Source organism: Crinia signifera, chromosome 6 (genome assembly GCF_055691185.1).
Source record: "Crinia signifera chromosome 6, ASM5569118v1, whole genome shotgun sequence".
NCBI classification, from domain to species: Eukaryota; Metazoa; Chordata; class Amphibia; order Anura; family Myobatrachidae; genus Crinia; species Crinia signifera.
The window spans coordinates 26,365,683-26,389,093 of NC_139222.1; the positions used below are offsets into that span (position 1 = coordinate 26,365,683).

General features: G+C 43.8%; 1 protein-coding gene across 2 annotated transcripts in view; it reads right to left on the reverse strand.

Moving 5' to 3' along the window:
* Nucleotides 1-23,411, reverse strand: part of LOC146010137 (uncharacterized) — a 71,415-nt gene that overhangs the window by 31,101 nt on the left and 16,903 nt on the right. Inside the window, exons 5-6 of one of the 2 annotated variants that reach the window (XM_083151078.1) lie at nucleotides 8,360-9,823; nucleotides 7,934-8,101 (exon numbers count right to left, since the gene is read on the reverse strand). In XM_083151078.1, coding sequence (XP_083007204.1) covers nucleotides 7,934-8,101; nucleotides 8,360-9,823 — 1,632 coding nt within the window. The remainder of the gene's footprint in view (nucleotides 1-7,933; nucleotides 8,102-8,359; nucleotides 9,824-23,411) is intronic. The other variant, XM_083151076.1, reaches the window with a different exon arrangement.

Below are 23,411 nucleotides of genomic sequence, written 5' to 3' on the forward strand. Positions count from 1 at the left end.
AAGGAATTATTGTTAAAGATCCGAACCAGTGGGAGACACTATAAATATGTTTACACGGTGAAGAAAAGTAAAATGATGGCCGGCAGAGTATCAGCCGGCTACTGTAATATGACCCTACAGCCAGAGATCTGTGAGGAACAAGTCAGGGAACAGGGGACGGGGATGTTCTTATGGATAATGTGTGACAAGATCATGAAATACTATGTCCCTTATTTTCTCCCTGACAATGTTTATTATATTTGTGGTAGAAGGGCGTACAAATGGCTCTCCATGAACTACGTTGGAATTTGTTATTTAGGTAGGGTGTTACCTGAAGTGATGACCCTCACACATGATGAGATGGTGAGCATACACAGAGGTATACCTCCTCCTTACACTCATACCCATTATGATCAAATCCATAAAAGGGATTTAACAATCAAGAAAGAACCCCTAGCTTCTGAAATGATACACGAGTCGTTCGGTATCCAACTCCTCATTGCATTAGATATCACCCATACCGCCAGAGGAGTCATAAATTTTAAGTATATACAAGCATTAGCCAGCTTGGTAGATAACATCACTGAGATTTATGATGACACCTTTAGATACACTGGGAAGGAGTTACAAGCGTATAAAAGAGAGCTAGTCCAACATCGGATGGTGTTGAACTATCTGACAGCTATGACAGGAGGATATTGTGTCACCCTCTCTACACAGTTTGGGGTGAAATGTTGTACATATATCACCAACAATACTGAAGACCCAGAAGAAATCATCAATCATCGGATGGATGAGATTCTTCAGCTTAAATGGGAATTTAGAAGGGAACACAATATCAGCCTGGTAGAAATAGGTAACAAAGTTAGCGAATGGACCTCCTGGTTGAATCCAATGCACTGGTTCTCCGGTTTAGGAGAATGGGCGCAAGGAATCATCGCTAACATAGGGAAACTCCTTCTCTGTATCGGTGGTGCCATCATAGTCTTTGTGCTATTGTTCAAATGTTTAAAGGTGGTGACCCGGGGAAAGGCAAAAAGTACTGAAATCATGAGTGTAAGAACGAGAGATGCAGAGGAAGACCAGGGTTTGGTATATGACCCTAGAATCGAAACCACCTCCCTTTAAAGAAACCATATTTGTGAACGTGTATATGTTGTAACCTCCCTTGTTTTTATTTTTATCCCAAAAATTGTACATTATCCTTCGTGACCCTGAGTAGATTGTTCGATAAATGCGGCCCATCGTTTATCCATGATCCTGGATCGGCCAAAGAGCAGATGGTTTACTCCCCTTATATGTTTAATTCATGGATCCCAATTTCTCTGTTAGGATTATGAATTTTTGTATTGCTGTGTAAAATGTTTTGTATTGTAACAGTTTTATATTTACTGTTAAAGGGTGGACTGTGGAAGTCGAGTTGCACACACGCCATTTTAGGATAGTATGGCCGCCATTTTGGTTCGCAGAGTTGCGCAAATAAAGTTTCCATACCCGAGTCTGTGTGACAAAGTGGACCAGAAGCGCAGCCATACTATCACACATAAATTCATAATAACATACTTACACTAAATAAAATATAATTAAAGGTTTAGAACGCCACACATAGCTTAGTTAGCATTTGCATACATCTGTCTGTATAGTGTTTAGTACCGTTCCGTTTCTTATGCGCAGTATTCCGGTCATTGCGAATATTTCGCAATACACACGGCCCGATAGTTATGGACATAATCCATATTCCTAAGACAGTTTCTGTTGAAAGTATATAACAAAGGAATCTAGATGTAACCGGTTCTTACAGCTTTTTACAACCCCTGACGACGAAACCAACAAACAAAGAACTCCAAAGTTCACTCCCCTGCACCAGGTGCATCATTATTGCCCCAATCACAGAGGACTGGACATACGATCTCTGACCAATAGGAATGGCCTTTGACCTCCCCCTTCTGACCCTATAACATAGGTGACCCAGGGCGGCCTTGGTCACTTCGGCACATCTCCCTTTCCCTGACCTTCGACCGGGCTATAGTTCAACCCTGAACGATAGCGAGCTCCGACCGGACTGCGCTGCGCATATTTGATGAGACGGTAAACGGTTGCATTCACGGTACTTATTCTTATTGTATTGTTGGCTGATTGTATCCTGTATCTGTTTTTCTTCCCCTAGTAGAGCCTGTTTATTATACTCATTGTTAGACTATTGTATCACTTGTTATACCTGTATTTTCTATTTCTGTAACCCCCTTTTGTCCATTAGGGACTTAAATACATCTTTTTTACGGAGTTCTTATCTCCTTACTTTAATACTGTGGTTGTGTCTGTTTATTCGCATATAGCGATAAGGTATATTACGGACACTGTCCGATAAGGTATAGTCGCAGATTAGAATCAGATTACTGCGAAAGGATCTCTTATTAAGGTATTAGTTCTCTGGTGTACAATACACAATAAAGGTACGCTATGCTGCACTACGTTTTGTTCGCACGTAGCTAGGTATAAAGGGTACGCAGGTTACGGACATATTACGTAAACTGCGCTTTTCACTTATTGTTTCTTTGGTCATATTTAATCGCCATTAACAGAATAATGTGCGATTTGTAGGTCTCCCTGAGAAGGCGGAGGGTACGAATCCTGAACCTTTCCTTGAGTCTTGGCTGATATCCCTGTTTGGAAAGGATGCCTTCACCCCACAGTTCGCAGTGGAGAGGGCACATAGAGTACACACACGTCCGCTGCCTCCTGGTGCTCCGCCACGTACATTCATTGCAAAATTTCTGCATTACAAGGACCGTGATGCTGTTCTCCGACTGGCAAGAGTGAAAGGTCCCCTTGAATACGAGGGACAGCGGGTGGCAGCCTTCCAAGACTTTTCTGTTGAAGTCCAGGTCACAATTCACTGGGGTTAAACAACGCCTACGCACCCTCCAACTGAAATAATCAATGCTTTATCCGGCACGACTGAGGGTGGTTGCTGGCACCCGTACCCATTTCTTTGACACACCCCAGGCTGCTTCGACGTGGATGGACACACAACCGGCCCCACGGGAGCTACCTCCCTGAGCTGGTCCCCCCCTGATATGTCTACTGAAGTTTGTCCAATATGCTTATAACCCTCTCTTTACACTTCCACAGGCACCCCGCATTGGTAATGTTTGAAATATAAGGTCATATTATCTAGAAATGATTATTAAGAGGTATTCTCTCCTGCCTGACTAAATGATTATGTACCATGGTCAGGAGTAACATGTTCTATAGGTCATAAATAGTAGCTGCCCCCTAAGGGTCTGGTTCTTTTTCTTTCTTGATTTAACTTAGTTGAAACGTCTCCTTAGAGGAGTCGATTCAGGGTTTGATGTTAGGGGAACAAAGTATACCTATGTTTGGGTGGGTATGCCGGGTGGGTTGGGATTTTCTTGTATATGTTAGTTTTTTTATTTTTCTTGCAGTGTGTACATTATTCTTATATATTTGCTCCTGGTTACTGGATGGAATGGGAAGGTACGATACGATACTCTCACTGTGTATTGTCTCCTTATACCCGATATTTTTCCCGCTGTTGTACAATGGTGAACGTTATAGGATGGAATGTCAGAGGTCTTAATGACCGAGTGAAGCGTACTCTGGTGATGAATCAACTTAGAGCTCGCTCCCCAGGAATTGCATGCCTTTTTGAGACCCATCTTGTGGGCAGCCGAGTACTAGCACTTAGAAAACCTTGGGTGGGGTGGTCTTTCCACTCAGTTTTTCACCCTAAAGGCCCCCTTACACTTGTCAACTTATTGTCTCAACAAGTTGAACCTGATTGACTCAAGATTTATCCTATGTGCAGGAGGTTCAATCTCTTCCAATCTCTTGGTTATAGTCAATGGCACAGGATTGTGGATTGTGTCCTACACATCAGGCACATAAGATTTTGTCAGGCGGCACATCAAATCTTGTCAGATAAATTGACTCAAATTGGATGAAATCTCACAAAATCTCACAAGTGTAAGGGGCCCTTAACTCTAGGGGAGTCTCGGTATTGATAAATAAATGCATGGGCTTCAGATGTCAAAAAGTGCAAACGGACCCTAGAGGATGTTATGTGTTTCTGGCAGGCACTCTATATGACTCCCCCCTTGTACTGCTGGCCATTTATAACCCACCTCCATATCAACCCACTATAATCAATAAGGCATGTACCTTTATGCAGGACTTTCCCACATACCCAGTCATTTGTGTTGGGGAATTTAATGCTGTAATGGACGAGTCACTAGACAGGTGGAGACCTGTTCCTGGCGGAGGGAGGAGTGGGACTACGTCATTTGCTCGACTTGTCAGAGAGGTGGGCTTAGTAGATGTATGGAGACTGAGGTATCCGACGGCTAGCTGTTTTTCATGTTTCTCAGGTACTCATGGGGTTTTCTCACGTATTGATATGGCCCTGATCTCTAGGCGGCTGGTCCTCTCTGTGACTGCCATTGAATACTTGCCCCGAGGTGTCTCTGATCACTCCCCGGTATGTCTTGAGGTGGAGCTGGAGGGCACCAAAGGCGCAAAGTTCTGGCGTTTCAACCCTTTCTGGCTGACGCAGATGGGGGCAGCCTCTGAACTATTGGCTTTATGGGAGGAATTTTTTGTAAATAATCCTGTGGAGGGGGATGCCTCACTGGTCTGGGATACATTCAAGGCGGTATTGTGAGGCTCACTAATTTCCCGGGTTGCGCAACTTAAGGTCTTTAGCCGCAGGGCAGAGACCGAGCTGGAGAGGCAGAGTACAGAGCTTGAGCAGAAATATCTGATGTCAGGGCTTACAGCTGACCGTGTGGAGTGGCTTATTGTCCACAAACAATGGTGCGAGATGCTGTTGGATAAATCCAAGGGACGTCTCTTGTTCCAGTCACATGACTTCTACACACAGGGTGACAGATCGGGCAAATTCCTGGCTTACTTGGCTAGAGAAAACCTCCCCCCTACAGTTGTACACAGTATACGACAGGAAGACGGTACGATATGTACAGGGACTCTCCCAGTGGCGACTTCATTTTGTAATCATTTCGAAAAAGTGTATGAATCCCGAGTAACCTACAGCCCAATAGAACTGACTGACTACCTTGATGGGATCACGACTCCCAACCTGAGCACTGACTCCAGGGAATTTTTAGACACCCCCCTCACATTAGAGGAGGTTGAGGCAGCAATTAAGGCCTTCCCCAATTCTAAGTTCCCAGGGGTGGATGGGCTCCCCATTGAATTATACAAAACCCACAAAACATTCTTCGCCCCTAGACTACTAGCCCTCTATAATCACCTGCTGCGACAAGGCTCTCTCCTTGCGTCTATGGCAGAGGCGCTGATAGCCCTTATCCCAAAACCTGGTAAAGACCCATTGTCACCTGACTCTTACCGGCCCATTTCTCTACTATCTACTGATGTCAAAATACTGGCTAAACTGCTGGCAATATGTTTAAATGTGGTCGTGCTCCAAGTGGTGCATGCTGATCAGACTGGCTTTATGCCTGGCAGATCAACAACCCTTAATCTACGCCGCCTTTTTACCTATTTACAGTGGGCCCGGGAGGGAATGGATGACGCGGTAGTGGTCTCCTTGGACGCAGCCCGCGCTTTTGATTCAGTTGAATGGGGCTACTTGTGGGAGGTGCTAAGCAGATTTGGAATAGGCCCAAATTTCCTCTCGTGGGTTAAGTTGTTGTACTCTGGACCGACTGCCCGAGTGATGGTTAATGGCTTCACCACATCCTCCTTCAGTCTGGGCAGGGGAACCAGACAGGGGTGCCCCCTGTCACCCCTGCTCTTCGCACTTGCGGTGGAGCCACTGGCCTGCTATATCAGGGCATCCCCCCTAATTAAAGGATTTCAAATAGAAGATACTGAGGAAAAAATTGGGTTATATGCAGACGATATGATCTTGTACCTGTCCGACATGACCTCTTTCCTTCCAGCATTACTTGCCCTGATGACGGAATATGCCAGATTTTCAGGGATAGGAATAAATTGGGATAAGTCAGTGGTATTTCCTCTACTCCCTACTACACAACAGCCCCTGTCTTATAGTTGCCCCCTACGGTGGTGCACGCAATTTAAATACTTGGGTATCCAAATCTCCCATTCCCCCGCTGAATTTATATCCCTGAACCTGACTCCGCAGATTGACCATTTACGACAGAGAGCCCGCACCTGGCAGACGCTTCCTCTATCAGTGACGGGCAGGGTGAATCTCGTTAAAATGACAGTCCAGCCCAAATTTTTGTACATTCTCCAGAATTCGCCTGCTTATATACCTGTCTCCTACTTCCAACTTATAACTAGACATATAGTCTCTTTTATATGGGGGGGCAAACGTTCCCGGGTGGCGGCTAGAACTTTATGTCGATCTAGATATGATGGAGGCCTGGCAGTCCCAGACCTACGGCTGTATTACTTGGCAGCGCAACTAGCCCAACTAGCTGAATGGGTCACACCAATGCACCACGGGAATTTACCCACAGCCTTACTACGCAGGGCAAATTTGTCTTTTACACCCCTGCAATTTCTTCTGGCTAAAACCACATTGCAAGCACTTCCCCACCTTCTACAACAGGCCCATAGGGTGTCTGTGGCAGTGGGGACCATACGGGGAGACCCGGTTGTGGACTCCTGCTCCCCCATATGGAGGAACAGGGAGTTTCCTGAACTTTATAAATTAAGGACGGGCTCAGACTGGACTTCATTTGGGGTCTCTGAGATGGGCCACCTTTTTCAGGACGGAACGTTGCACTCTTTTGAACAAATGGTAACCAAATACGCGATACCAAGACAGTACTTCTATAAGTACCTCCAGCTTAGACACGCAGTAAATGCACAGTGGAGGGGGAATGTGCCTGCACTTGCTGCATCCCCAGTTCGTACATTGGTCAATAAGCTACCAGACCGGGGGAGGGTCTCTGCTCTGTACTCTCCTCTTCTTACCTTTTCGGGGGTGGACCAGCTGGAAGGCCTGCGGGCTAGATGGGTGGTGGATCTAGGGCCCATTGAGGACGAGGAATGGTCTCATATGTTGAGCTCACCCAGGGAGGCCACGGCGTTTGCACGGTTTCAGCAGATCCAGCTATATATCCTACATCGGGTCTACTGGACCCCACATAGATTGATGAGGATGGGGGGCATCGGATCCGATACGTGTCCCAAGTGCGGGAGCCCAGATGCGGATTTCTGGCACTTATTATGGCAATGCCCACAGGTACACTCCTTCTGGGAGGCTGTCTTGGCTAGTGCACGGGACACAGGTGTGCAGGTTCCGCTTGCTGGCCCCCGTATTTGTGTCTTTGGACTGGAATTGGAGGAGCTGCTCCCTAGATGTCATAGAACTTATGTAAATACCCTGTTTACTCTGGCCCGTGTGTGTATTGCTAGGACTTGGATGGGTGCTTCCCCCCCGTCACATGCTATGTGGGTGGCCCTGGTCAACACTACCATATCTCATGAACGTTTTATGTATACCAAGAGGAATTGTCTGGGGAAATACGATAAGATCTGGAGCCTGTGGCAGTCATCTGCCCTGTATCTGCAAGACCCATGTCAGTGATTCCCTGAGACCCTCCGCACTTACAGAATTGATAAACCTTTGTTTGTGTTTAGAGCTCGGTTGGGACCTTCTGGGACCCTGCCTCCTCCTTTCCTTGGATACCATTGTACGCATCACCTGTCATACTCTTTGTTCAATACCACAGTGCAAATGTCTGTATTTGAACACAGTAACGAATATGTATCAACCTGTTCTCAACCTGGAATAATGTAACACACAAGTAAAGTTTAAGTTGTATATCTTTATTATTTTCTTTTTAGTTAAATTAGATATGTAAATGTATTACATGTAATCGGAAAAAGTTAATAAAAAAATACCTGATTCAAAAAAAAAGAGATGATCTCTGGGTAAAACATTTCCCACACGTAGAACATGGAAATGGCTTCTCACCTGTGTGAGTTCTCTCATGTAAGACAAGTGTTGATTTCTGGTAAAAAAATTTCCCACACTCAGAACATGGAAATGGCTTCTCACCTGTGTGACGTCTCTGATGTAAGACAAGCTGTGATTTTGTAGGAAAGGCTTTACCACACTCAGAACAAGGAAATGGCTTCTCACCTGTGTGAGTTCTCTGATTTATAACGAGATCTGATTTCTTGATAAAAGATTTTCCACACTCAGAACATGAAAATTTTCACTCACCTGTGTGAATTCTCAGATGTTTAAAGAGATCTGATTTCTGGGTAAATGATTTCCCACACTCAGAACATAGAAATGGCTTCTCTCCTTTGTGAGTTCTCTGATGATAAGCAAGCTTTGATTTGTGGGTAAACCATTTCCCACACTCAGAACATGGAAATGGCTTCTCCTTCTCACCTGTGTGAGTTCTCTGATGTGAAGCAAGTGTTGATTTGAGGGTAAAAGATTTCCAACACTCAGAACATGGAAATGGCTTCTCGCCTGTGTGAGTTCTCTGATGTGAAGCAAGCATTGATTTGTCGGTAAAACATTTCCCACACTCAGAACATGGAAATAGCTTCTCACCTGTGTGAGTTTGCTCATGTCTAATGAGAGATGATTTCTTCATAAAAGATTTCCCACACTCAGAACATGGAAATGGCTTCTCACCTGTGTGAGTTCTCTGATGTATGACAAGATCTGACTTCTGGATAAAAGATTTCCCACATTCAGAACATGGAAATGGCTTCTCACCTGTGTGACGTCTCTGATGTATAGCAAGAGATGATCTCTGGGTAAAACATTTCCCACACTCAGAACATGGAAATAGCTTCTCACCTGTGTGAGTTTGCTCATGTCTAATGAGAGATGATTTCTTCATAAAAGATTTCCCACACTCAGAACATGGAAATGGCTTCTCACCTGTGTGAGTTCTCTGATGTAGGACAAGATCTGACTTCTGGAAAAAAGATTTCCCACATTCAGAACATGGAAATGGCTTCTCACCTGTGTGACGTCTCTGATGTTTAGCAAGAGATGATCTCTGGGTAAAAGATATCCCGCACTTAGAACATGGAAATAGCAGCTTCTCAACTGTGTGAGTTCTCTGATGTGAAGCAAGCGTTGATTTCCGGGTAAAAGATTTCCCACACTCGGAACATGGAAATTTCTCACCTGTGTGAGTTCTCTCATGTTGGACAAGATATAACTTCTGGGTATATGATTTCCCACATTCAGAACATGAAAATTTCTCACCTGTGTGAGTTCTCTGATGTATGACAAGATCTGACTTCCGGGTAAATGATTTCCCACACTCAGAACATGGAAATGGCTTCTCACCTGTGTGAGTTCTCTGATGTGAAGCAAGCGTTGATTTCTGGGTAAAAGATTTCCCACACTCAGAACATGGAAATGGCTTCTCACCTGTGTGAGTTCTCTCATGTATAACAAGATTTGATTTGTGGGGAAAATATTTCCCACATTCTGTACATGGAAACAGATTCTCACCTGTGTGAATTCTTACATGTGTAGCAAGAGCTGATTTCTCGGTATAAGAACATGGAAATAGTTTCTCACAATTGTGAGTTTTCTGATGTCTAATAAAAACTGACTGATTTATAAAACATTTACCACATTCAGAACAGGTAAATATGTCCGCACCTGTATGAGCTGCTCTATGTGTAGCAGTATCTGAGTTACCAGGAGAACAGTCCTCAGGATTAGAGGTATCAGGTGATGTATCTGCACTGTGAGGCACCGGCTGTATATTTAGGGTAATGGAGGTTTCTTCTGGAGAATCCTGTGTGATGTTCTCTTCTGTTTTATAATCTGGAGACAGAAGAAGACGTCCCTCCGAGGTATTCCTGCTTCTGTGTCCATCTGCTGGAAGTAAAATACATATATAGAATTATCCCTCTTCTCCTTTCCCCTCACCCATTTCATACTATTAGTGAGTACAAGTTATTCCGTTATAAATACTTTCCTACAGTACTAAATATCATGCAGCAAATAATGGGATTTATGTAGATGAGGTAACCCTTATTATATTAGTGCAGGGGTGGCCAACCAATGAGAGACAAAGAGCCAAAAAATATGTTTTGTTAACACAAAGTGCCGATACCATTAAAAAATGGGCATGACCTATCTCCCAGGACATGTCCCATGTTTAAATGGGTTGTGGGTTAGCTGGCACAAGGCCCTGCCCCATTAGTATATGTAATGTTTCCAAAACTGTAAAAAAGATATCGCACACCTCCTAATAAATATTAAAAAATGTTTTATAAATTGCATAAAAGCAAAAAAAAAAAAAAAGGTTATCAAGCACATGGCAGCATATTGCTAAGCACAATAGGTACAGGTGTACTTATCAGTCATCACTCAATCAAGGTAGGAGGAGGAGCCTGTAGCCGGCCATATAGGCCAAAAGCTTAGCAATATGCTGCCATGTGCTTGATAACCGGTTTTTTTTTGCAATTTATAAAACATTTTTTTTATATTTATCAGGAGGTGTGCCCGGGGAGGGAGGGAGGGAGAGAGAGAATCCGTTTGAATTACATACGTTTAAATTAGCCCAGGAGGGCTCAGGATGCCAGGCGGACCACGAGGCTGAGGCGGTGAAGGCGCCACACGGAGCAGGAGGATGACAGCTCAAAGCGGCATAGGCACTCCACTCGCAGTCACTACAATGGCGCCGGGAACGCTGCCTCCTAGCGCTACTGTCCATGCGCGGTCGCGGTCCGTCGCGCTGTGCAAGCAGGAAGCACCCATGAAAGGGAGGGACTGCTGAGCCGTCTAGCTGGCGCTGCTAAGCGGCACATCAAAGGGAGGTAGCCACCGAGCCGCACATGTGAAAGAGAAGAGCCGCATGCGGCTCGCGAGCCGCGGGTTGGCCACCCCTGTATTAGTGCATTGGGAGACACTGAGGTATTGGGAGCCGGCAGTGTAAGGGAACTATATACAAAAACTGGATCTCCTAATTCCACTCACTGAAGTTTCAAAGTGATGACGTGTGATAATTTACACACACGCCCACTTATCACACCCAATGAGTAAGTCCTGGAGAACCAGAATCGGGCGCACAGAATATACCACAAAAATTATTTTGTATATTTTTTAAATATAAATAGAGATTTGAAACAAGTGTGACACCTGCTGCTCTCAAATGGGGAGTTTTCTGCAATCCCCCCAACAAGGAGAAAAGAACTTAAATAAATATCAAGAAATATTTAGAGAGCGCATGTGTGACACTAATACCCCTCACTCGACAATTTATTGAGCTAAGCACACCTTTCAATAAGCGCACATGTGAAGTATTTAATTGGTAAAAACCAATAATGATTTATTAATAAATTTTCATAAAAAATTATACATATAATAACACAATAAAATAATTAATAATAATATCTAAAAGACATTGAGGTGGTGGGAAGGGGTGGCCACCCTTTAATTTGTAATTCAGCTGATAAGGAATAACTTCCTTTGTATAGGACTCCTTTAGAGATTAATGCAACAGCTTCTATTTCTCAGCGACAGTTAATCCGGGTATTACAGTCACAATGGATAAGGTAAATTCATTTGAGCAAATACTTTGTTTGAATATTGTATAATACCTTTTAACTTGCGGTACACAGGGTCCGTATCAATCTCACTGGTGCAGATGTCGGCACAGTCTCGCTGCGTGTTATGAGGGAACAGTGTGTAATGAAGACAGCGGCTGCTGATTAGGTAGACAGACCGCAGTGTGAGACCAGCTCACTTGCACTGCGTCTGTAGGTAGTCCGCTCACTCACAGCTGGGGGCGGACACCCGTTTAGGCAGTCTTGATGCCGCTGTCTGTATTCCCCTCCTCACGACAGACGGAATGGATAAAAAACTGCAGTGCTGTATGTCGGAGATCTGTCAATGGAGTTGACGGTTTGGAGGGTTAGGGGACCCGGTGATCTGCCGCTGTGGGGCTCCTTGCTCACCACCATTCAATATGTCGATTAGAGAGATATCAAGGAGGTCTCTTGACGCGTTTCTCCGGCTTTAGAACCTGCCGGTTTCCTCAGAAGATACCCTCCCTCTCTCTAGGAGTCATTTTTATAAGACAAATGTCCAATCAGAAATAGGTGTTCATTAGAAAGACACTTAGGTTTCACATGTGCGCTAATGATTAGTTAGGTAGTCAATCAATTTATATAGAGAACCTGTTAGAAGATGCGGCAATGGCAAGATTTAACTTAGAAAATTCAACCTTTGACAGATTACTAAAAAGCCATCAGGATAAATACGGACATAACCGACCAAAGACAGATATATACCCCTTTACATTTATTTTATATGATGTCTATTCAGGTTACCCTCCCCCACCAGGAGAGGTCATGTAATTAAATAATTAAATAGCGGCTCTTCATGTTCTATGTCTGAGATAGCTCAGCACAAGAAGCGAAGGCACTATGGCGCTGGGATCCCAGGTTCAACACCCACACAAACCAGCCAACACAGTTGTCGTTTTTCATAAAAAATATATTTTAGTATAATATTTGTTATTTAGATGTCAATACATTCCTATCATGATATATAGTTCTCTCCTTTAAATTAAAGGAAAATAAACGGAGTATATCAATCTTTTAACCCCTTCCTGACAGAGCCAGTTTTTGCGTTCCTGACAGAGCCCTTTTTTTCAAATCTGACATGTCTCACTTAAGTGGGGATAACTTTTTTTTGCTTTTACTTATCCCAGTGATTTTGAGATTGTTTTTTCGTGACACATTGTACTTCAAATTAGTGGTAAATTTGGGTCGATACAGTCTGTGTTTTTCTGTGAAAAATACCAAAATGTCGTGAAAAAATGGAAAATTTAGCGATTTGCAAAATGTTAAATTTTCTGCTTGTGAGACAAATAAACATACCACTCAAAATAGTTAATAACTAACATAGACCATATGTCTACTTTATGTTTCCATCATTATTTCAACTTCCTTTTAATTTTTTTGGACACTAGGAGGCTTACAATATGAATAGCAAATTCTCAAATTTTCAAGAAAATTTCAAACACTGATTTTTTTAGGGACCAGTTCAGTTCTGATGTGACTTTGAGGGACTTGTATGTGAGACACCCCCATAAATGATGCCATTTCAAAAACTGCACCCCTCACAGTATTCAAAACAGCATTTTGGAAGTTTGTTAACCCTTTAGGTGTTTCACAGGAATTAAAACAAAGTGTAGGTGAAATTTCAAAATTTCATTTTTTTTGCAGATTTGCAATTTTAATACATTTTTCTAAGGAACACAGTACATTTTACTAGAGAAATGTGACTAAAAATTGATTCCCCCAATTCTTTTGTTTTCATAAATATCCTATATGTGGCCCTAGTGTGCACGTTGACCAAACCACAGGCTTCATAATAGAAGGAGCACCTACTTGATTTTGGAGCCTCCTTTTTATGAGATTATTTTTTAGGCACCATGTAGGTTTCTAGGCACCATAAGATGCTAAAATTTAGGAACCCCCCCACAAGTGACCCCATTTTGCAAACTACACCCCTCAGGGAATTCATCTAGGTGTATAGTGTACATTTCAAACCCCCAGGGGTTTCACCAATTGTGGTACAACTGGGCAGTGAAAATGAAAAATTAAATTTTTTACACAAAAATGCAGTTCTGGCTCAAAATTTTTCGTTTTCTCAAGGAATGAAGGAGACAAAGCACCCCAAAATCTGTGCCCCAATTTCTCCCGAGTACGGCAATGCCTCACATGTGACCAAAAAATACCAGTTGGGTGCATGGCAGGACTCAGAAGGGAAGGAGTGATTTTTGGATTTTGCGGCTCAGATTCTGGTGGAATGAATGGTGGGTGCTATGTCGCATTAGCAAGACCCCCCAAGCACCAATACAGTGGAACCCCCCCACAAGTGACCCCATTTTGCAAAATACACCCCTCAGGGAATTCATCTAGGGGTATAGTGTACATTTCAAACCCCCAGGGGTTTCACCAATTTTGATACAAGTGGGCAGTGAAAATGAAAAATTACATTTTTTTACACAAAAATGCAGTTCTGGCTAAAAAATTTGGTACTTATGTAGTATCTGGGCTGCCGATTTTTTGATTGTATGCCTTAAGTTAAGGCATACAATCAGATGCGATGCGATATCGCATCGCATCGCATACGACCATGCGATGCGATGCGATGACCCGATTTTTCCATAGGATTCAATGTTAAAATGGACTGAGTCCATTTTAACATGGAATTCAATGGGAAAAAGGGGTCCTTTTCATACCCCTACTATCCAAGTGGGCATGGAGTTGGATATAAACCTGTGGCGAGCGTAGCGAGCCACCGAGCCCGAAGCGTGGCGAGCGAAGCGAGCCCCGCGAGGGGACGGTATTCTGTGTCCCCTCGCGGGGCTCGCTACGCTCGCCACGCTTCGGGCTCGGTGGCTCGCTACGCTCGCCACAGGTTTATATCCAACTCCATGCCCACTTGGATAGTAGGGGTATGAAAAGGACCCCTTTTCCCATTGAATTCCATGTTAAAATGGACTCAGTCCATTTTAACATTGAATCCTATGGAAAAATCGGGTCCATCGCATCGCATCGCATGCGATATGGTCGGGTGCGATGCGATGCGATGGACCCGATTTCAAAATCGGCAGCCCAGTTACTACATAAGTACCAAAAATTTTCATTTTCAGAAGGTATGAAGGAGAAAAAGCACCCCAAAATCTGTGCCCCAATTTCTCCCGAGTACGGCAATGCCTCACATGTGACCAAAAAATACCAGTTGGGTGCATGGCAGGACTCAGAAGGGAAGGAGTGATTTTTGGATTTTGCAGCACAGATTTTGGTGGAATGAATGGTGGGTGCTATGTTGCACCAATACAGTGGAACCCCCCCACAAGTGACCCCATTTTGCAAACTACACCCCTCAGGGAATTCATCTAGGGGTATAGTGTACATTTCAAACCCCCAGGGGTTTCACCAATTTTGATACAAGTGGGCAGTGAAAATGAAAAATTACATTTTTTTACACAAAAATGCAGTTCTGGCTCAAAATTTTTCGATTTCAGAAGGTATGAAGGAGACAAAGCACCCCAAAATCTGTGCCCCAATTTCTCCCGAGTACGGCAATGCCTCACATGTGACCAAAAAATACCATTTGGGTGCATGGCAGGACTCAGAAGGGAAGGAGTGATTTTTGGATTTTGCAGCTCAGATTCTGGTGGAATTTTGGTGGGTGCTATGTCGCATTAGCAAGACCCCCCAAGCACCAATACAGTGGAACCCCCCCACAAGTGACCCCATTTTGCAAACTACACCCCTCAGGGAATTCATCTAGGGGTATAGTGTACATTTCAAACCCCCAGGGGTTTCACCAATTTTGATACAAGTGGGCAGTGAACATGAAAAATTACATTTTTTTTTACACAAAAATGCAGTTCTGGCTCAAAATTTTTCATTTTCAGAAGGTATGAAGGAGACAAAGCACCCCAAAATCTGTGCCCCAATTTCTCCCGAGTACGGCAATGCCTCACATGTGACCAAAAAATACCATTTGGGTGCATGGCAGGACTCAGAAGGGAAGGAGTGATTTTTGGATTTTGCAGCTCAGATTCTGGTGGAATTTTGGTGGGTGCTATGTCGCATTAGCAAGACCCCCCAAGCACCAATACAGTGGAACCCCCCCACAAGTGACCCCATTTTGCAAACTACACCCCTCAGGGAATTCATCTAGGGGTATAGTGTACATTTCAAACCCCCAGGGGTTTCACCAATTTTGATACAAGTGGGCAGTGAACATGAAAAATTACATTTTTTTACACAAAAATGCAGTTCTGGCTCAAAATTTTTCATTTTCAGAAGGTATGAAGGAGAAAAAGCACCCCAAAATCTGTGCCCCAATTTCTCCCGAGTACGGCAATGCCTCACATGTGACCAAAAAATACCAGTTGGGTGCATGGCAGGACTCAGAAGGGAAGGAGTGATTTTTGGATTTTGCAGCTCAGATTCTGGTGGAATTTTGGTGGGTGCTATGTCGCATTAGCAAGACCCCCCAAGCACCAAGACAGTGGAACCCCCCCACAAGTGACCCCATTTTGCAAACTACACCCCTCAGGGAATTCATCTAGGGGTATAGTGTACATTTCAAACCCCCAGGGGTTTCACCAATTTTGATACAAGTGGGCAGTGAACATGAAAAATTACATTTTTTTACACAAAAATGCAGTTTTGGCTCAAATTTTTTCATTTTCAGAAGGTATGAAGGAGAAAAAGCACCCCAAAATCTGTGCCCCAATTTCTCCCGAGTACGGCAATGCCTCACATGTGAACAAAAAATACCAGTTGGGTGCATGGCAGGACTCAGAAGGGAAGGAGTGATTTTTGGATTTTGCAGCACAGATTTTGGTGGAATGAATGGTGGGTGCTATGTTGCACCAATACAGTGGAACCCCCCCACAAGTCACCCCATTTTGCAAAGTACACCCCTCAGGGAATTCATCTAGGGGTATAGTGTACATTTCAAACCCCCAGGGGTTTCACCAATTTTGATACAAGTGGGCAGTGAAAATGAAAAATTAAATTTTTTTACACAAAAATGCAGTTCTGGCTCAAAATTTTTCATTTTCAGAAGGAATGAAGGAGACAAAGCACCCCAAAATCTGTGCCCCAATTTCTCCCGAGTACGGCAATGCCTCATGTGTGACCAAAAAGTGGCAGGACTCAGAAGGGAAGGAGTGATATTTGGATTTTGCAGCACAAATTCTGGTGGAATGATGGTGGGTGCTATGTCGCATTAGCAAGACCCCCAAAGCACCAATACAGTGGAACCCCCCCACAAGTGACCCCATTTTGCAAACTACACCCCTCAGGGAATTCATCTAGGGGTATAGTGTACATTTCAAACCCCCAGGGGTTTCACCAATTTTGATACAAGTGGGCAGTGAAAATGAAAAATTACATTTTTTTACACAAAAATGCAGTTCTGGCTCAAAATTTTTCATTTTCAGAAGGTATGAAGGAGACAAAGCACCCCAAAATCTGTGCCCCAATTTCTCCCAAGTACGGCAATGCCTCACATGTGACCAAAAAATACCAGTTGGGTGCATGGCAGGACTCAGAAGGGAAGGAGTGATTTTTGGATTTTGCGGCTCAGATTCTGGTGGAATGAATGGTGGGTGCTATGTGGCATTAGCAAGACCCCCGAAGCACGGTGAAATTATGAACCTAGTATTCCATAGATGTGTGGTATATTTTAAAACACTCCTTTATACATAGGCCGGGTTTGTCGGGGCAAGTGTCACACTGGAAAATAGTTTGCTTTCTTATTCCCTTTTTATAGCAAACTTTGCACCTTTTTTGTGTCCTGCCCTTTTTTCCAGTGGAGGGGATTTCATCAGGAAAATGCTGCCCTGGTACAATACGGGGGCCAGTACTAGAAGTACTGGGGCCCTCTGCCTGCTGGTTCCCAAATATTAGGCCCTTTATGACTTCCTCTTGAAAGTGCATAAATGTCCCCCTCTGGCCGGTAGAACGGAATAGCACGTAAGCGTTATACAGTGCCATCTGGATGATATACACGGCCACCTTCTTGTACCAGATTTTTGTTTTCCGCAGGGCACTGTACGGCTTCAGTACCTGATCTGAAAGATCCACTCCGCCCATGTACCTATTGTAATCCAGGATACAATTAGGTTTGGAGGTGTGGGTACTGGTACCTCGTACAGGGACGGAGGTGGTACTGTCTCCGTGAATTGTTGTCAGTATAAGGACATCCCTCTTGTCCTTATATTTGACCAACAACATATTTTCGTTGCATATTCCCCTGCTTTCACCCCTTCTCATTACTTGGGCAATGTGCGTTTTTGGGAGGCCTCTTTGGTTCTTGCGCACAGTACCGCAAGCTGCTGTACCTCTTGAACCAAGGGCCTTAAACAGGGGGATGCTGGTGTAAAAGTTATCCACATAGAGGTGATAACCTTTATCCAGGAAGGGGTGCACTAAATCCCAGACAATTTTCCCACTAACACCTACGAGGGAGGGGGGGCATTCTGGCGGTTCAATTCTTGAATCCTTCCCTTCATAAACCCTAAACCTGTGGGTGTACCCTGAGGTGCTTTCACACAGTTTATACATTTTTATGCCATACCTTGCCCTCTTACTGGGAAGGTACTGGCGGAATTTAACCCTTCCTTTAAAATGTATAAGGGACTCGTCGATACAAATAAATTTTTCAGGGATGTACACCTCTTCAAATTTGGCACTGAAATGATCAATGACCGGCCTGACTTTGAATAGCCGGTCAAAGGTGGGATCATCTCTGGGTGGGCACTGTGCATTATCGGTGTAATGTATAAATTTAAGAATCGTCTCAAATCGAGCCCGGGGCATGGCCATACGGTAAAATGGGGTGCTGTACAGAACATCTGTACTCCAATATTGCCTAATTTCTGGCTTTTTTACTATGCCCATATGAAACACCAGACCCCAAAACGTCATCATCTCTACTGCATCTACAGGGGTCCACCTAGCAAATGATGACGTGGGGTTTTGAGCAATAAACTGCTGGGCATATAAATTAGTTTGGTCCACCATTAAATTTATAAAATCATCAGAGAAAAATAATTTGAAAAAGTCAATTTCTCTGAGACCTGTGGAATCAAATTGGATTCCTGGCATGGCCAAAAACTCAGGAACCTGGGGCTCAAAATTGTCTGGTGGTGGGGTCCATACGAGATCAATTATTGGGGGGGGGTCTCAGCTGCTCTACGGGGGCGTCTTTGAGGGGGTCCCTCATCATCAGAGGAGGAAGAGGAGCTTAAGATGAATCCTTCAAATTCCCCGCTTGCCTCACTGGCTGTGTCAGAGTCAGAGGCAAGCATGGCATATGCCTCCTCCGCTGAATACATTCTCCTGGATGACTGGGATGACATTTGGGATGACATTTGGGATGACATTTGGGATGACATTTTTATTTTTGTGTTACTGGTAGTGAAATGTTTCAACACGTGTATAGTGTAGGGGGGGGGGTACAAACTTTATTTCAACCCGGGGGGTATGTAGTGTGTAGTGTGTATGTAGTGCAGAAAAAAAAAATACTTTATACAAAAAAAAAAAAAAAATTGAAGGGGTTAAAAAAAAAAAATGGAAGGGGTTAAAAAAACAAAAAAATGGAAGGGGTTAAACAAAAAAAAAAAAAAAAAGGTCCTGCGCCAAAAATTGAGCACAGATGTTGGTCAGTAACGTCCGTCACTGAACAGCGCTCAAAGGCAACAGGAATTTGATCAAAAAAAAAAAAAATAGATCAACCCTGTGCCGAAAAAGCTGATCAGTGATGTACGTCACTGATCAGCGCACAGTGGCCACAGGACACCCACAAAATCACAGTGTGTGTAAAAAAAAAATTAAAAAAAGACCCCACAGCACTCACAAAAAATAAAAAAAGGTGATCAGTGATGCGACACTGATTACCAGTGAGGGGCAGCAGGTGCACAACCTTTGGTGCAACTGACAGTGCAATATATAAAAAAAAAAACCTCTGTACCCCCAAAAAGTTGCTGATCACCTCAGATATAGTGATCAGCACAAAAGGCGGGGGCAGCAGACACAAAATTTAGCACTCTCTATCACTCTCTGTCACTATCTCTCTATCTCTCACTATCTATCACTCTATGACACTGCAGCAGCAGCACTGACAGGTATATATATATATATATATATATAAAAAAAAAAACCTGCGCCCCCAAAAAGTTGCTGATCAGTTAATTTATACTGATCAGCACAAAAGGGGGGGCAGCAGTCAGTTATATAAAAAATATATAATCTGTCACTATCTCTCTCTCTCTATCTCTCTCTATCTCTCTATCTATAACTATCACACTGCAGCAGCACAAAATATAGCACTCTGTCACTAGGCCTCTCTATCTATCTCTCTCTCTCTATCTCTCTCTATCTCTCTCTCTCTATCTCTCTATCTATAACTATATCACACTGCAGCAGCACAAAATATAGCACTCTCTGACACTATCTCTCTCTATCTCTCTCTCTATCTCTCTCTATCTAACGCTATTACACTGCAGCAGCACAAGTTCTCAGCACAGGAAGTCACAAGTAGCAACAGGATCCAGGAAGCATCCAGCACACTACAAGCACACTACAAGCAGTGATGAAGCAGTGATCAGGTAAGTATTTTGCTCAGTTCAGGTCAGTAAATGGCGGAAGGTGGGCACGGTGACCGCACTGCACGCTATTCCAGACCGGAATGGCGTCTGCAGTGCAGTCACCGTTAGTTTAAACCCCCCACCATGGCTGTGATTGGTCCGTCGGTCCGACGAACCAATCACGGCCTTTGGGGGCGGGCGGGAGGAGGTCTATAGACGCGGTGACAGTTTAAAGCCATGACGTACATTTACGCCATGTGTCGGGAAGTACTTCCCGACCATGACGTAAATGTACGTCAATTGTCGGGAAGGGGTTAATCATGTCCGCATCCACCCGTCAGCCTACTCTTATAATCTCATACAAATAATTCATAGACAGTAAATAAATAAAAAGAGAGAAGCTCATATAGAGCACACGTTATTGCTACTTTTAGGATCCATAAAGCATATGTATATAAGAGTGCTTTCCACTTGTGCTGCTATTGACCATCCATTTGATTATCTAGCCGTATTTATTTATACAGACAGTTTATTATCTCCAAAAAACAAGTAACGTTCATAGCTAAAACAGTAAATATTGTTTAACATAACCATAAATATATTTATCACCACAATTCTACTATTATTATTCAACCGCAAAGATCACAGCGATTCCATTATAACATACTCATAGCTCAACCCGTAGGGTCATAGACAACCAGGCTCAACCCAACAAGTTCAAATCCCAACCAAATCTCCACACACATTTATTTTTTATTTTTTATTATTTTTTATTGTTTTTTATTTTTTATTTTTAATGTTATCTCTATAAAAAATTATGCATATATGGATTCAGTTCCCTATACCATTGAGCTCAATAGATTCATTTAAACCCCATGAAGAGCCGCTATTTAATTATTTAATTACATGACCTCTCCTGGTGGGGGAGGGTAACCTGAATAGACATCATATAAAATATATAAAATAAATGTAAAGGGGTATATATCTGTCTTTGGTCGGTTATGTCCGTATTTATCCTGATGGCTTTTTAGTAATCTGTCAAAGGTTGAATTTTCTAAGTTAAATCTTGCCATTGCCGCATCTTCTAACAGGTTATCTATATAAATTGATTGACTACCTAACTAATCATTAGCGCACATGTGAAACCTAAGTGTCTTTCTAATGAACACCTATTTCTGATTGGACATTTGTCTTATAAAAATGACTCCTAGAGAGAGGGAGGGTATCTTCTGAGGAAACCGGCAGGTTCTAAAGCCGGAGAAACGCGTCAAGAGACCTCCTTAATATCTCTCTAATCGACATATTGAATGGTGGTGAGCAAGGAGCCCCACAGCGGCAGATCACCGGGTCCCCTAACCCTCCAAACCGTCAACTCCATTGACAGATCTCCGACATACAGCACTGCAGTTTTTTATCCATTCCGTCTGTCGTGAGGAGGGGAATACAGACAGCGGCATCAAGACTGCCTAAACGGGTGTCCGCCCCCAGCTGTGAGTGAGCGGACTACCTACAGACGCAGTGCAAGTGAGCTGGTCTCACACTGCGGTCTGTCTACCTAATCAGCAGCCGCTGTCTTCATTACACGCTGTTCCCTCATAACACGCAGCGAGACTGTGCCGACATCTGCACCAGTGAGATTGATACGGACCTGTGTACCGCAAGTTAAAAGGTATTATACAATATTCAAAGTATTTGCTCAAATGAATTTACCTTATCCATTGTGACTGTAATACCCGGATTAACTGTCGCTGAGAAATAGAAGCTGTTGCATTAATCTCTAAAGGAGTCCTATACAAAGGAAGTTATTCCTTATCAGCTGAATTACAAATTAAAGGGTGGCCACCCCTTCCCACCAAATCATTATTGGTTTTTACCAATTAAAATACTTCACATGTGCGCTTATTGAAAGGTGTGCTTAGCTCAATAAATTGTCGAGTGAGGGGTATTAGTGTCACACATGCGCTCTCTAAATATTTCTTGATATTTATTTAAGTGTAAGGGAACTGTAAGACTGGGTGTCACTATTCTGCCTAACAAAGCCCCTAAAGACAGAATAGGAGTAAAGTGTCAGCCGCGCTGACTGTTGTGCTGCTGCGGCACCGCCGCAACAGAGTCCCGGCGCCCTCAGAAGGGTGGCCCGGGCACTTCCGCCTGGTGGTGTCCGGGCAGGCAGCGTCACGTCCGCCCGGCAGAGGTGCATCACTTCCGGCTGGCCGGGGGACGCTGTCAAACATCAGCCCGTGTCGCCCGGCGGTTGCATAGCAACCAAGGGACGCCGGGCGGCGCGCACTTGGCCTCCTGATACGAAAAAGGGATTTTTGTAAGAACTTACCGTTCGAATCCCTTTCTCTGATATGGTCCTGGTGACACAGCTCAACACTGGGATGTAGGAGGGTCCGAAGGAGCCAGGCACCTATCCTAAAGCTTTTAGAGGGTAGGCTCCTCCCCTACTGCATCCCGGACTCTTCAGTTCAATCTTTCAAAGCCACTGGAATACATTAACTCAGTACAAACGCCTGCACATATTATATGCACATTTTTCAACAATAACTTTTAACCATATAACATGAAACATCATGAACCTGGCATACTTACTGAGCGTAAGGGAGGGATCGCTGTGTCACCAGGACCATATCAGAGAAAGGGATTCGAACGGTAAGTTCTTACAAAAATCCCTTTTTCTCTTTCAATGGTCCCGGTGACACAGCTCAACACTGGGACGTTCCAGAGCCGGTCCTTTGAGTGGGTACGCTCAGGTCTGCAGCTCTCATTACTGCTCGCCCGAATGATGCGTCCTCCGACGCGAACTCATGGAACCTATAGAATTTGGCAAATGTATGAACAGATGACCAAGTGGCAGCTCTGCAAACCTGCTCAGCTGTTGCCCCATGTCGAACCGCCCAAGAGGTGGCAACCGACCTGGTGGTATGCGCATTAATCCTGGCCGGAACAGGCCTACCAACTTTAGTGTATGCAAACGCTATAGCAGAGCGCAACCACCTCGCAATGGTCTGCTTAGATGCAGGCCAACCAATTTTGTGTATGTCATACAACACTAGCAAGGTATCAGTCTTTCTGACACTCTTAACTCTGTCCACATAAATGCGTAAGGCACGCACAACATCCAAATTCCTCAATTTGTCCCTTTTTCTCGAACCCTCTGGGGGTTGAAACACAGGCAGAACTATCTCCTGATTTAGATGGAAAGCAGAGACTACTTTAGGTAAAAACTGGGGTACCGTCCGAAGAACCGCCCTATCATCGTGAAATATCAGGAAGGGAGACTTGCATGACAATGCTCCCAACTCTGACACCCTCTTTGCTGATGCC